General features: G+C 46.0%; 1 protein-coding gene across 1 annotated transcript in view; it reads right to left on the bottom strand.

Annotated features, from left to right (window-relative positions):
• LOC114653854 (cyclic nucleotide-gated cation channel beta-3-like) overlaps window positions 1–14235 on the bottom strand; it is a 170871-nt gene that overhangs the window by 10543 nt on the left and 146093 nt on the right. Inside the window, exon 16 of the mRNA XM_051929250.1 lies at window positions 5373–5519. Coding sequence (XP_051785210.1) covers window positions 5373–5519 — 147 coding nt within the window. The remainder of the gene's footprint in view (window positions 1–5372; window positions 5520–14235) is intronic.

The raw sequence follows: 14235 nt of genomic DNA, 5'->3' as shown, positions 1-14235 counted from the left end.
GATGCTATACATGCTGAAAACATCTCGTTTGCTTTTTAATTTCATGAAAAAAACGTACAGCCTATCTGTAATTGCATTTAGTGAGGCCTAAATAACCGATCAAAGAGACCTCACATTTCTCCCGATGCGCCAACCAGACATTCACGTGAATGCAGTGAACTGGGAAGGTGAGACGTCACAAGTGGCAACTCCGAAAGTTCTCATAGCATGCGAACTCAGCAATAGAGTACAACAAGTTACTCTGTCGTTCTGCACATGAACTCCCCGAATACTCGAGTACGCTCTCGCTCGTGTTTACATGACCGACTGAAGGACTGTGATTTGGGACTTTCTACCGACAGGTCCCATCAACTGAACTGACCACAGGAGGACGCCAACCGAGGTGTCGAAACACCTCACTGATGATCGATAGAATCGGATGCACCCGAGACAAACTTCAAGTTTTGTAGCAAAGGGTTTGACCATTTTGGTGTCAGCGGGATATTTCAGTTTTATTTTTAATACATTGTGAGGTTTGGGACCACCCCAAAAATGGGATGACACACTGAAGTGTGTCCCAAAGCGCGATTGCCATGTGTGTAGAAGATTGCTTGTCCTTTGCCGGGGCAACCGCAGGCTCACAGCGCTACAGCGGAACGCCGTGAAAGCAAATCTGAGCCGGTCGCACGATAAGTGCCTGTCGTCGATGGGTGATGTAGGGAACAGGATTATTTAGCCATCATCCTGCCTGACTGCCGTGTCTGTGTACAGGAGAGTGCTAGATCAGCTACGATAAATAACCCTGCTGTTCCTGTGTCAAGCGGAAAATTAAATTCCTGAGACTCAGCCTCGTGTTTTGGGGTGCAAGACAACAACTCACACGTCCCAACATTTTCAGACATTTCTAAAATCCTGTCTTCTCTTTGTCGTTTTAGGGTATTAAGTGTTGCTTGATCTGGGGAAAATTCACTTTTATGATTCCAGCACAAGACGACAACATAAGAAAATGTGAATAAAGTGAAAGGGTCCAAAGACTTTTTGAATCCATTATATGTTGCCTGGAACTCCTTTTGTCCAGTTTCTAGGGAGCTTGTTAGAACATCAGAACAATTTTGATGAAAATGGGGCTCAGCCCACTGAGCCTATCGATCACGTTCACCTTACTTCTCCGAAATGACATTTAGATAGATAGATAGATAGATAGATAGATAGATAGATATATAGATGTGAAAGGCACTATATAATAGATAGATAGATAGATAGATAGATAGATAGATAGATAGATACTTTATTAATCCCAAGGGGAAATTCAAATTCTCCAGCAGCAGCATACTGATAATAACAATATTAAATTAAAGAGTGATAACAATGCAGGTATACAGACAGACAATAACTTTGTATAATGTTAACGTTTACCCCCCGGGTGGAATTGAAGAGTCACATAGTGTGGTGGAGGAACGATCTCCTCTGTCTGTCAGTGGAGCAGGACGGTGACAGCAGTCTGTCTCTGAAGCTGCTCCTCTGTCTGGAGATGATCCTGTTCAGTGGATGCAGTGGATTCTCCATGATTGACAGGAGTCTGCTATGGAAAATCCACTGCATCTAGTCAAGCTTTGAAGGTCTCCAAAGGAGTTTTTAATACTGAGTGAAATTCACAGCAGCTGGCTATGAAGGAAATGTCAACCATCACAGCACTTGATGTGACGGGACATCATACAGTTGTGTGAAAAAGTCTGGGACCCCCTCTCAGCCTGCATAATAATTGACTCTCCTTTCAACAATAAAGATATCAGTGGTCTGTCTTTCATTTCCTAGGAGGACTGCGGTGTTTTCTGAACAAAGATTTTCAGTGACGCAGTATTTAGTTGTATGAAATTAAATCAAATGTGACAAACTGGCTGTGCACAAATGTGGGTCCCCTTGTCATTGTGCTGATTTGAATGCCTGTCACTGCTCAGTGCTGATTGGTTGATGAGCTCGTTAAGCCTTGAACTTCATTGACAGGTGTGTCCAATCAGGAGATATAAAGGTATTTAAGGTGGTCAATTACAAGTTGTGCTTCCTTCCCTTTGACTCTCCTCTGAAGAGTGACAGCATGGGATCCTCAAAGCAACTCTCCAAAGATCTGAAAACAAAGATTGTTGAATCTTCTGGTTTAGGGGAAGGCTACAAAAAGCCATCTCAGAGGTTTAAACTGTCAGTTTCTGTAACTGTAAGGAATGGAATCAGGAAATGGAAGGCCACAGGCACAGTTACTGTTAAACCAGCAGGTCTGGCAGGCCAAGAAAAATACAAGAGTGGCATATGAGCAGGATTGTGAGAATGGTGACAGACAACCCACAGATCACCTCCAAAGACCTGCAAGAACATCTTGCTGCAGATGGTGTATCTGTACATTGCTCTACAATTCAGCACAATGTGCACAAAGAACATCTGTATGGCAGGGTGATGAGAAAGAAGCCCTTTCTGCACTCACACCACAAACAGAGTCACTTGTTGTATGCCAATGCTCATTTAGACAAGCCAGATTCATTTGGGAACAAAGTGCTTTGGACTGATGAGACACAAGTTATTTGGTCAGAACAAAAAGCGCTTTGCATGGTGGAAGAAGAACACCGCATTCCAAGAAAAACACCTGCTAACTACTATCAAATTTGGTGGAGGTTCCATCATGCTGTGGGGCTGTGTGGCTAGTTCAGGGACCGAAGTCGAGGGTCGGATGAATTCAACCCAATGTCAACAAATACTTCAGCCAACGACCTTGCATCAGTGTGGAGAGGTTTGAAAGACATCACCAACTACAGGAAACCATCCCCCCTACTGAAGAGAACCATCAACTGGCCAATGAGCTGAATTTGTTCTACTGCAGGTTTGATAATCCCTCTTTCACACCTCTCACCCACGCCAATCAAAATACACTCCCAGCACTCAGTACCAAGCCCCTGCCCCTCCCCACTGACACCATACCTGCACTCAGGATCTGTGAAGGGGACGTGAGTCAGCTCTTCAGGAGACAGAAGATCAGGAAGGCACCAGGTCCAGATGGTGTGTCACCCTCCTGTCTTAAAGTCTGTGCTGATCAACTGGCCCCCATATTTACACAGATCTTCAACACATCCCTGGAGCTATGTGAAGTTCCCTCCTGCCTTAAGCGTTCCACAATTATCCCGGTTCCAAAGAAAACCTCCATCGCAGGGTTAAATGACTACAGGCCAGTCACCCTGACGTCTGTGGTCATGAAATCCTTTGAAAGACTGGTGTTGACCTACCTGAAGGACATTACAGACCCCCTGCTTGACCCCCTACAGTTTGCTTACCGAGCAAACAGGTCAGTGGATGATGCAATCAACATGGGACTGCACTACATCCTGCAACATCTCGACTCTCCAGGGACATATGCTAGGATCCTGTTTGTGGACTTCAGCTCGGCGTTCAATACTATCATTCCAGAAGTCCTCCACACCAAACTCACTTGGCTCACTGTACCAGCTCCCATCTCCCAGTGGATCAAAAACTTCCTGACAGATAGGAAGCAGCAAGTGAGACTGGGAAAAATCACATCCAGCACACGAACAGTCAGCACTGGCGCACCCCAGGGATGTGTCCTCTCTCCTCTGCTCTTCTCCCTCTACACAAATGACTGCACCTCAAGAGACCCGTCTGTTAAAATCCTGAAGTTCGCAGATGATATGACAGTCATTGGCCTCATCAAGGACAGTGACGAGTCTGTATACAGACGAGAGGTCGAACAGCTGGCCCTCTGGTGCGGTCAAAACAACCTGGAGCTGAACAAGCTTAAAACTGTGGAGATGACAGTGGACTTCAGGAGGAGCCCCCCAGTGCTGCCCCCTCTCACACTACTCAACAGCATTGTGTCTGCTGTGGAAAACTTTAGGTTTCTTGGATCCACAATTTCCCAGGACCTAAAGTGGGAACTAAACATAAACACAATTGTTAAAAAGGCCCAGCAGAGGTTGTACTTCCTGCGCCAGCTCAGGAAGTTCAACCTGCCTCAGGAGCTGCTCATCTGCAGTAATCCAGTCTGTTCTCTGTTCATCTATCACAGTCTGGTTTGGCTCAGCCACAAAACAGGACAGGAACAGACTTCAACGGACAGTCAGGATTGGTGTTGATCTGCCCTCCATTCAAGACTTATACAGATCTCGAGTCAGGAAACGGGCAGAAAACATCATTGCAGACCCATCACACCCTGGTCACAACCTTTTTCAACTTCTTCCCTCTGGTAGGCACTACAGAGCACTGTACGCCAAAACTACCAGACATGTGAACAGTTTCTTTCCTCAGGCCATCACTCTCATGAACACTTAAGTCAATCTCACAGCATCAGGGACAATACTAGGTAAAACCGGAGTCCAATTCCTTGTATGTGTACATATACTTGGCCAATAAAGCTGATTCTGAGGATAATGTTCAAGCATCAGTCACAAAGTTGAAGTTACGCAGACGTTGGATATTCCAACAAGACAAAGACCCAAAACACAGTTGGAAATCTACAAAGGCATTCATGCAGAGAGAGAAGTACAATGTTCTGGAATGGCCGTCACAGTCCCCTGACTTGAATATCATCGAAAATCTATGGGATGGTTTGAAGCAGGCTGTCCATCAAATTGAACTGAACTGGAGAGATTTTGTATGAAGAATGGTGAACAAGACCTCCATCCAGAATCAAACACTCATCAGAGGCTATAGGAGGACAGCGTCTAGAGGCCAAAAGGAGGCTCAACTAAGTATTGATGTCATATCTCTGTTGGGGTGCCCACATTTATGCACCTGTCTAATTTTGTTATGATGCATATTGCATATTTTCTGTTAATCCAATAAACTGAATGTCACTGCTGTAATCCTACTGTCTCCATAAGGCATGTCAGATATTAAAAGGACGTTGCTACTTTGAAAGCTCAGCCAATGAGAAACAAAAATCCAAAGAATTAAGAGGGCTTCCTAAACTTTTTCATTTGAGTGTACATTAGAAGAGGGGATATCAAGTAGTGGCTGGAATGGGAAACAAAGAACTGGAGGTACGCCCTGTTGTGTTGGCTTCTTCATCCCCCTCCTCCTCTTCCTCCATATATAATGTTCTACTCACAATGCAGATATCATTAACTCTTCAGAGTCCCTTCCACCTTTGCACTAATGTAAAGAAATTATTTCAGAGAGGAGGGAAGTCCCCCTTGGAAGTGTGAAAGCTCGTTGGAAGGACACATTTCTTTCCCTACATATGGTTTGGTAGTGGGTTGAGCATTATGGGAATTGCTGGTATGTACCGCTATGCAATCATTACCTGCCGGCACTCCTAACAGAAGAACGTGGAAGTTCCAGTAACTGAGTACCGGAGAGTGCTGGCCCACTTCAAGCACCAATATTAACTTTACCTTCCTTTCCGTGTCAACACCTTCTGTGAGTCGGGGTAGTGCACCAGGATTTCGTTGAGATCTTTTTTGTCCAGAATGAACAAGTTGGCAAATCCATGAGCGACAACATTGGCCGTCCTTCTGTTTCCTCCACCTGCGGCCAACAGACTAAAGAGAAAAGATGGAGTTTAGAGAAGTTTTGGATTATCCTATGATGCTTTTCTAAACCCTGCTACACATTCATGATGGCTATCACAGTCAGACTGACCCCCGTCACCTGTGGTAAGGTCACCATCCTTCTAGCCCAGGGTTTCTTAAACTTTCTTTTGTCACAACCCAGTCTTGCCCATTTTAGTCTCGCAGGAGGTGTTTCCACCTTTTGGAGGATTGTAGATGAACATTAAATCGGGGAAGGGGTCCCCATTGGAGAATTGTGAATGATCATTGGGAGGAGTCATCGAGGATTATCATCAGAGCAATTTCGATTGGTTTATCAACCCACAACGACCCACCATGACCCAATTCACAACCCATCCATGACCCATTACTATTAAATAGCACAGTAACTCGAGACCCAACGACAAACCACAACCCAATAGTTTAAGAAGCCCTGCTTTAGCATTTCATAAAACACAACTAAAGGAGGTAGGCGTCAGAAAGGGCTGCAATAATCTAATACAGGTCTTTTGGTTGGGGGCAACTGGTGAACCTGGGAGACCTCATAAAATGATAGTTAAACTGGCAGAGAACAAATCAAGAAATACAAATGTCCAAAACCCAAAGGCAGAGCCCAAAGCCATTTTAAATTGAAAGTTGTCATGTCATGTCCTCCTCTGAAACAGCTTTTCCTGGTCAGGGTCACAGTGACAATAGCCAAGCAGCTCAGCTCAGACCTCCTTGTCCCCAGATACATCTTCCAGTTCTTCCTGAGGAATTACCAAGCATTCCCAAGCCAGTTGAGAGACATAAGCATGTCCTGGATATGCCACAGGGTCTCCTTCCAGCCCAGAGCAACTCTAGGAATAGCCATCCGGGGGGCATCCTTATGACATGCCCACACCACCTCAAATGGCTCTTCTCAACCTGGAGGAGCAGCAGTGACTCAACTACAAGGGTCTCCCAAACTGCTGAGCTTCTCACCCTCTCATAGAGTGTCAGCCTAGCCACCCTCGGAAGAAACCACATTTCTGTCACTTGTACTGGTCTTTCAGCTCATGACCACCAGTGAGGACAGGAGTGTAGATTGACCAGTGAGCCGAGAGTTTTGCTGTTAGACCCCTCAGCTCCTGCTTCAACACCACAGATCAGTATGGTGCCCACAGAACAGCAGCTGCCTCAATCCGCTTGTTGATTTCACGTTCCTTTCTTCCATCACTTGTGAACAAGATCCAGAGATACGTGAACTTCTCCAGTAAGAACAGTCGTTGCCTGTTCTACTGGATTGAGCAATCCACTCCAGTCTGACCGAGAACCAGGACCTCACACTCAGTGGTGCTGATCCTCAAACTCTTCGGCTTCACACTTGAGTGCATGCTGATGGGCACAGTCAGATGAGGCAAAGTGGACAACATCACCTGCATAAAGCAACGATGCTAATCCTCCCCAACTGGACACCCTCAGCTGAGGGAGGTTTATGAAGCGGGCTTAAAAATAAAATATTGCATAGCTGAGGGATTATACTGTGAACAAGTCAGTAGCTGAAATGACTTTTGGTTTTTAACTCTCAAGTGCTTTGACCAATTGACTTGAGAAGCATTCATGCAGTGGCATTCGGGTACCCCATGTGAAAATTCAAGAAGCAGAGATAGAGCACAAGATTACTCGCCACTACACTAAGAAAGTTTGCCGGTGCTCGAAACTGAAATCAAAGGAGCATATGGAGATGGACTGCCTCGCAGTAAGGAGACCCGTCTGGGTTCGCTTCCCAGGTCCTCCCTGCGTGGAGTTTGCATGTTCTCCCTGTGTCTGCGTGGGTTTCCTCTAACAGTCCAAAGACATGCAGGTTAGGTGGATTGGTGATTCTAAATTGTCCCAAGTGTGTGCTTGGTGTGTGGGTGTGTGTGCCCTGTGGTGGGCTGGCACCCTGCCCGGGGTTGGTTCCTGCCTTGTGCCCTGTGTTGGCCGGGATTGGCTCCAGCAGACCCCCGTGACCCTGTAGTTAGGATATAGCGGGTTGGATAATGGATGGATGGATATGGAGATGGAGTCCAGGTGTGCTAATTAAACTTAAAACTACACGCTGCCACACTTCAAAGTTACGCTATACAGTACTTGCATATCAAGAGTCGCATCAAGTTCTTCAGCAAGTGCAAGAGTCGAAACGGTGAATCGAGGTCTTCATATTCCGTATCGCTAGCATTTTGTAACTTTTCTACGACTTCCTCAAGCATACATACTGAATGTTTTCCTGAATACAAACTTCAAGTCTTATGGCGCATCAACAAAACGATCGGCATGCAGTCTCACAGACGTTTGTGCATAAAGATTTTGAAGACTTTATTTCCCACCTCTTACGCACAGCTGTGACATGCAGCATAAAATGACCAATCATAGACCATCTGTACATCACTGGAATGTTCTGAGCCTCAGCTACCAATGCTAATGAGCCTTTCACTGTATGTGGCTCGGCGGAGGTGGGATCTTTGATAAAAGCAAATTCACTCAGCAGTGACACGCTGCTCCCCTCGGGATATACGTGTGCAAATCGCCTATCTTCTTACAGAATACACCACCGTGGCTGTCCATTTGTCTGTCCAGGATTTTAAATCACCTGTAGCTCACAAACCGTTTGACCTATTGACCCGAAATATATATATATATTTTTTTTGTTCTTTATTTCGTCTTATACGATTTCTCGTATTAGATAATTTGTTAGTTTTCGCATACCCCTTGGGGTCAGAGCACAGGGTCAGCCATTGTACAGCGCCCCTGGAGCAATTACAGGTTAAGGGTCTTGCTCAAGGGCCCAGCAGAGTAGGATCTCTTTTGGCAGTGACGGGGATTTGAACCGGCAACCTTCTGGATACCAGCGCAGATCCTTAGCCTCAGAGCCACCACTCCGCCCCAAATATACTACGTGACGTCCACTATCCACTTTCGGGGTGATGACTGACCTACAAGGTTATTCCTATTTTTATTTATTGTAGAATCATCTCTCAGCAGAGCACAGCAATGTATGGGCGCCGTCCTCATCCCTACCACCTTTGCCGTTACTTCCCGTATGTCTTCATATCTTAAATCATTCTTGAGGCAGATTGAAGACTTAAGTGCCAGCTTAAGTGAAAAATTAATGAAAATGTACTAAGTAATCACAACACAAAAACGGATTTAATCAGTTTTAACGTGAAAAGATGAGAAGAAGCGGGCCGCTAGGGTGGAGAAAAGATGAGCTGCTCAGGAAGAAGCAAGCGCATCAACCTCTGAGCAAATGAATGATAAACGTACAGAAAAAGAAAGAGGAGGAAAACTAGGAATGATCAAGTCAAGTGGATTCACTGTTACTGGTATATATACTGTATATACAGTGGAACCTCGGTTCACGAACGTCTCGGTACACGTACAAATCGGTTTACAACCAAAAAGTTCGCCACACTTTTGCCTCGGTTCACGACCACACACTCGGTATACGAACAAGCCAGTTTCCCTTTCCGTTGGTGTGCGCCGATGATTTCCGCATGTGTTGCATTGTTCTCGGTCAGACGTGCGTGCTTGTACGTGAGTACGTGCTTTCGCTGTGAACTCTTTGTGCTCTATTTCATCTCCCTTCTGGTTCGTACACGCCGATTACTGTATTTAAGCAAGTGTTCAGCCTCTCCCTGTTCATTGTTCTCAGTCAGACGTGCGTGCTTTACCTGTGAACTCTTTTGTGCTCTACAGTATTTCGTGTGCTTTTGCAGTTAACCATGGCTTCTAAGCAAGTGAAGAGAGGTGAGAAAAAAGTTTTGCAGAAAATTGAAATCGAAGTAAAGAAAGAAATTATTGAAAAGTATGAGCGTGGCGTTCGTGTTACTGATCTTGCCACAGAGTACAAGAAGTCAAAATCTACGATTTAGAATATTCTAAAGCAGAAAGAGGCCATTAAAGCAGCTGATGTTGCAAAACGAGTTACAGTGTTAACCAGGCAGAGGCCTCAAGTGCTGGCAGAGGTGGAAAAACTGTTGCTAGTGTGGCTGAACAAGAAGCAACTTGCAGGGGATAGCGTAAGCGAGGCGATGTCACGCGAGAAAGCCAGGAAGATTCATGGCGATTTGCTGCAAAACTATCCTTCTACGAGTGGCGAAAGTGAGGAATTTAACCCTTTGCAGTCGTATTTAATTTTCAACGTCACGCTACATTAGTCGTAATTAATTATTGAAAAAACGGCAATAATTACAGCAGTTATTTTTTTCAAGCACGTAAGAATAACACAGGCCACTTTTCTCGACCAGGCGACTGTGCAAATCGGTCAGAAACTTGCAGGGCCACCAGCAGTGGCCTGACGACCTATAGCACACTTTTTACTAAGGCCAGTTTTCTGGCCTAACGACCGCAAAGGGTTAAAGCCAGTAGAGGATGGTTTGAAAAGTTTCACAAGAGAAGTGGCATTCATAGTGTGGTAAGGCATGGAGAGGCTGAAGCTGCGAAAGAATTCCTGAAAAATTTCACCCCGCAACAAGTCTTCAGCTGCGACGAGACCGGATTGTTCTCCACCCAGTTCCTCCTCACTTCACGCTAGAACTCGACTCATGCAAGGTTAGTTTTCTTGGTGGTTTATGGTTAGTTTTTGTATTACAGATTTTTCAAATGTCCATTTTTCGGTTTATAGTGTGAATTGTTGCAATGTTACTTTTTCTTCCCTGTGCTTAAAACTCATTTAAAAAAGTGTTTACAGCGATCGGTTTGTAAGGCTATAGCGCGAACTCTTGCAATGTTAGTTTTCTCTGTTTAAGGTTTTCTCAGTGTTATTCAATGTTTGTACATTTAGTTTACTATTACGATGTGCTTTCTATGGTATAATTAACTATATTTATGCTTAAAAATCTTAAAAAAAATATATTTACATACAGCTCGTATGGTCTGGAACGGATTAATTGTATTTACATACTGTGGCAGGCAGCTGGCATCCATGCCCAGCCAGGACGCCCCTGCACACTATATTCGGGGACAGTGCAATACCTCCCCCCTGGACACTAGATGGCCGCCCCCCTGGGCTGGAGTAGTGCCTCGGTTTCCCACAGGGCTCCCTGGGAATTGGAGTTGGGGGCAGCCCTGTTGGGTCCCGCAGGTACCGCCAGGGGGTGCTGTGTTTGGGGCTCCTGAGCCCGTATGGGCAACAGATTCGTCACACCTGGAAGTGCCACCGGAACTCGGTAATCAAGCACCTGGAGCACTTCCAGGTGACCTATAAAAGGAGCCAGCGACCACCACTCGAGAGCCAGAGTCGGGTGGAGGAGGACAAGGTTGCTAGAGAGGAGTGGTGGTGCCAAGGAGAAGAAGGCTTTGTGCTTGGGCTGTACTGGTGGTGAACAGTGCTTGGAACTGTGTTGTAGCTGGGGGGTTTACGGGGAAGACGTGCCCTCCAGCTGAAGAATAATAAAATAGTTGTATTTGATAGTGCCTCCTGTGTCAAGTCTGTGCCGGGTCGGGCGCAATATAGCGCCTTTGTGACAATACAATCCTATGGGGGAAATTGCTTCGGTTCACGACCAAATCGGTTTACAACCAGAGTTTTGGAATGAATTACGGTCGTGACCGAGGTTCCACTGTATATATGTTGTATATATGTTGCATAGTTTACTGTCACATACGCGACACGTGTTTCGCCCTCATTTGGGCTCGTCAGGCGTACACACTCTACTGCTCCCCTCTCGGGGATCAAACCTCGGAGGTCAGCATCAGAGACAAAGCCCCTTTATGTTGCGCCACGGTGTGTGGTTCGTTTATTTGACAGCCTGTAGATTACATTCATTGTATTCATAGTCTGAGTCCCGACCTGATTGTATGCGAACTCTCTGCATTATTTGACGGTAAACCTATGCAACATTCCATGATCTGCTTCTCGCAACTGAAGAGGGCCCTGTGGTGGATGTTTGACGAATGGCAGACCAACCACATGTGTTACCTGGTAGGTAACCACCCACACAATCAGGTCAGGACTCAGACTATGAATGCAATGAATGTATATATATATATATATTCACGGCATTCGTAGTCTGTGTCACAATCTGATTGTATGGGTGGTTACCTACCAGGTAACGCTTGTTGGCGCTGACGTCCGAGGTTCGATTCCCGAGAGGGAGTGCAGTGGAGTGTGTACACCTGATGAGCCCAGAATGAGGGCGAAACACGTGTCGTGTACTCTTTTCATTTATTTGACAGTAAACTATTTCATATATATATATATATATATATATATATATATATATATATATATATATATATACACATATATTGCGGAAAGCAACCAGGCAGACCTCGTCTTTAAGCACCCAGACACGTTTATTAATGTCCAAACACAGTCCCGCACAGCACACTGTGCCCCCAGCACCAATCACCCCTACTCCGGGCTTTTCTCTCAGTGTCCGTGGGCCGTGTCTCGTCCTGCTCCCACTCCCGACTCCAGCTCCCTGATTATAGGGAGGCGGCCCTCTTTATAGTGACCCAGATGAGCTCCAGCTCCTGATGTGGCGGAAGTGTCAGGAGAGCGCCCGGAAGCACTCTGGGCATCCCTGGAAGGATCATCCTCCATGTTCCCGGGTGTGGCAGAAGTAAATATTTCCCGGGCTCTCTGAGACTCGGGGCGCCCCCTGGCAGTGGCCACGGGCCCCAATGGGCTTGAGCCTCCTTGCTCCTCTCCCGTGGTCCTCTCCAGATCCAGGGTGGTTTCCCCCTTGTGGCCCGGAGGACAAATACGCCACCTCCCGGTTCTTCCAGCCGCTTATGACAATACAGTATATTTAGTGGTCCACCAGGCTTGGCAGTGCCAGCTGAACCCGACACAGACATGCGTGGGACACAGGTTCAATGCACACTTGGTTTATTATTTCTTTTTCCCCGTTCCCCACAAGTATAACACAATCCCGGCACAAGCACAGCACGATACCATAAGTCTCTTTCTTCACTCTTTCCTTCTCCTCAGGTCAATGCTCAATCAAGTCAAGTGTATTTACTGCACGTTGTCATGCAGTCCGCCGTTACTGGTTTAGTAATAAAAGAGAACAGGCAACATCGAAACTTAGGATTTATTTGAAAGAAGACACCCTTGGGTGTGTAGAAATACCATTACGGTTTTTGGCTGACGTGTGGGTTTACCGCAAAGTCCACAAACAACTTTGAAACATGGCAGTGTCCCGCCGGTGGGACACCTCGTGCAGAAGTGGCTACAATCAAATAATTCTTTTTGGTTAACTTATGACGGTGTTTCCTAAACTTTTTTTTTTCTCTCAACCCAAGCTTGCCTTTCTTAGTGTCTTCTATGGCGACTATCAAATGGGGGTCCTTCTTGGAGAACTGACAGTGACAGTCATCCTGGAGGAAGGATGTTTCCCCTTGGAGAAAGAGAGCAAAGTCAATTACTTAAACTGTCCGAGGTGACCCATCGAGAGACACTTAGTAACCAGTATGCGACCTTTTCCCATTGAATACAGCGGTGATTTGTGACCCAAAAGCCGCCAACTTCGAAATTATGACTTATGCTACCTGATTTCTCCAAACACTCCTCCAGCTCTTAGCACTTGAACTTCTCCTTGCTTAATGATGTGCATCTCTCTGGCACGGTGCGACCGTGCGGGTCCTGCTCCATGCTCCCACTTCTCATTTTGGGAGCCTCTTGAACCCAACACCATCGATAATCTAACTGAATGAGCTTGTCAAATGGGAACAAATCACACAGAGAGCAAGGGGATGGTGGAAAAGTGCAACACGGCTTTTATTAAAACAAACAAAACCAAAACAGCGTCCATAGTGCAGTTCTCCAAAATGTTCCTATAAATAATCCATAGAAAGGTAAAGAAAAAATCAGCCAAGCACGGCTCCTTCCCTGTCTCTCCAGCTCTCCCAAGGCTCGCTCAGCTGGTGAGACTTCAGCCTCTGCGGTCTTCTCGCTACCGACCTCCATCTTGGCTGCCTCTGCTGGCGACTGCCAGACTGCTCGGGGTCGGCTGTCCTCCCGTCTTTCCTTCTTGCACACGCCGTCATCCCTTGGATCCCTAGGAAGAACACCATCTCGACCGAATCCACTCCTCACATTCAGTGGGTGCACCGATCACTCGCTCTAACACGGGACCAATGACCGCGCTGACATCTCTCATTCAACCAACTGCCTCGTCCACTCTCATTTCTCCAGTGCTGCTCTCACTCTCTGCCTCTTTCATTCTATTTCTTTTTTGTCTTTTCCTACCGATCTCCCGTGCCGGCCCATATTTACACTGCATCCAGAAAGTATTCACAGCGCCTCATCACTTTGTCCACATTTTGTTCTGTTACAGCCTTATTCCAAAATGGATTAAATTCATTTTTTTCCTCAGAATTCAGCACACAACACCCCATAATGACAATGTGAAAAAAGTTTACTTGAGGTTTCTGCAAATTTATTAAAAATAAAAAAACTGAGAAATCCCATGTCCATAAGTATTCACAGCCTTTGCTCAATACTTTGTCGATGCCCCTTTGGCAGCAATTCCAGCCTCAAGTCTTGTTGAATATGATGCCACAAGCTTGGCACACCTATCCTTGGCCAGTTTGGCCCATTCCTCTTTGCAGCACCTCTCAAGCTCCATCAGGTTGGATGGGAAGCGTCGGTGCACAGCCATTATAAGATCTCTCCAGAGATGTTCAATCGGATTCAAGTCTGGGCTCTGGCTGGGCCACTCAAGGACGTTCACAGAGTTGTCCTGAAGCCACTCCT

The sequence above is a fragment of the Erpetoichthys calabaricus genome, chromosome 6 (assembly GCF_900747795.2).
Source record: "Erpetoichthys calabaricus chromosome 6, fErpCal1.3, whole genome shotgun sequence".
In the NCBI taxonomy this organism is placed as follows: Eukaryota; Metazoa; Chordata; class Cladistia; order Polypteriformes; family Polypteridae; genus Erpetoichthys; species Erpetoichthys calabaricus.
Note: the sequence above shows the minus strand (reverse complement) of the source record. Positions and strands in the feature narration are given on the sequence as shown.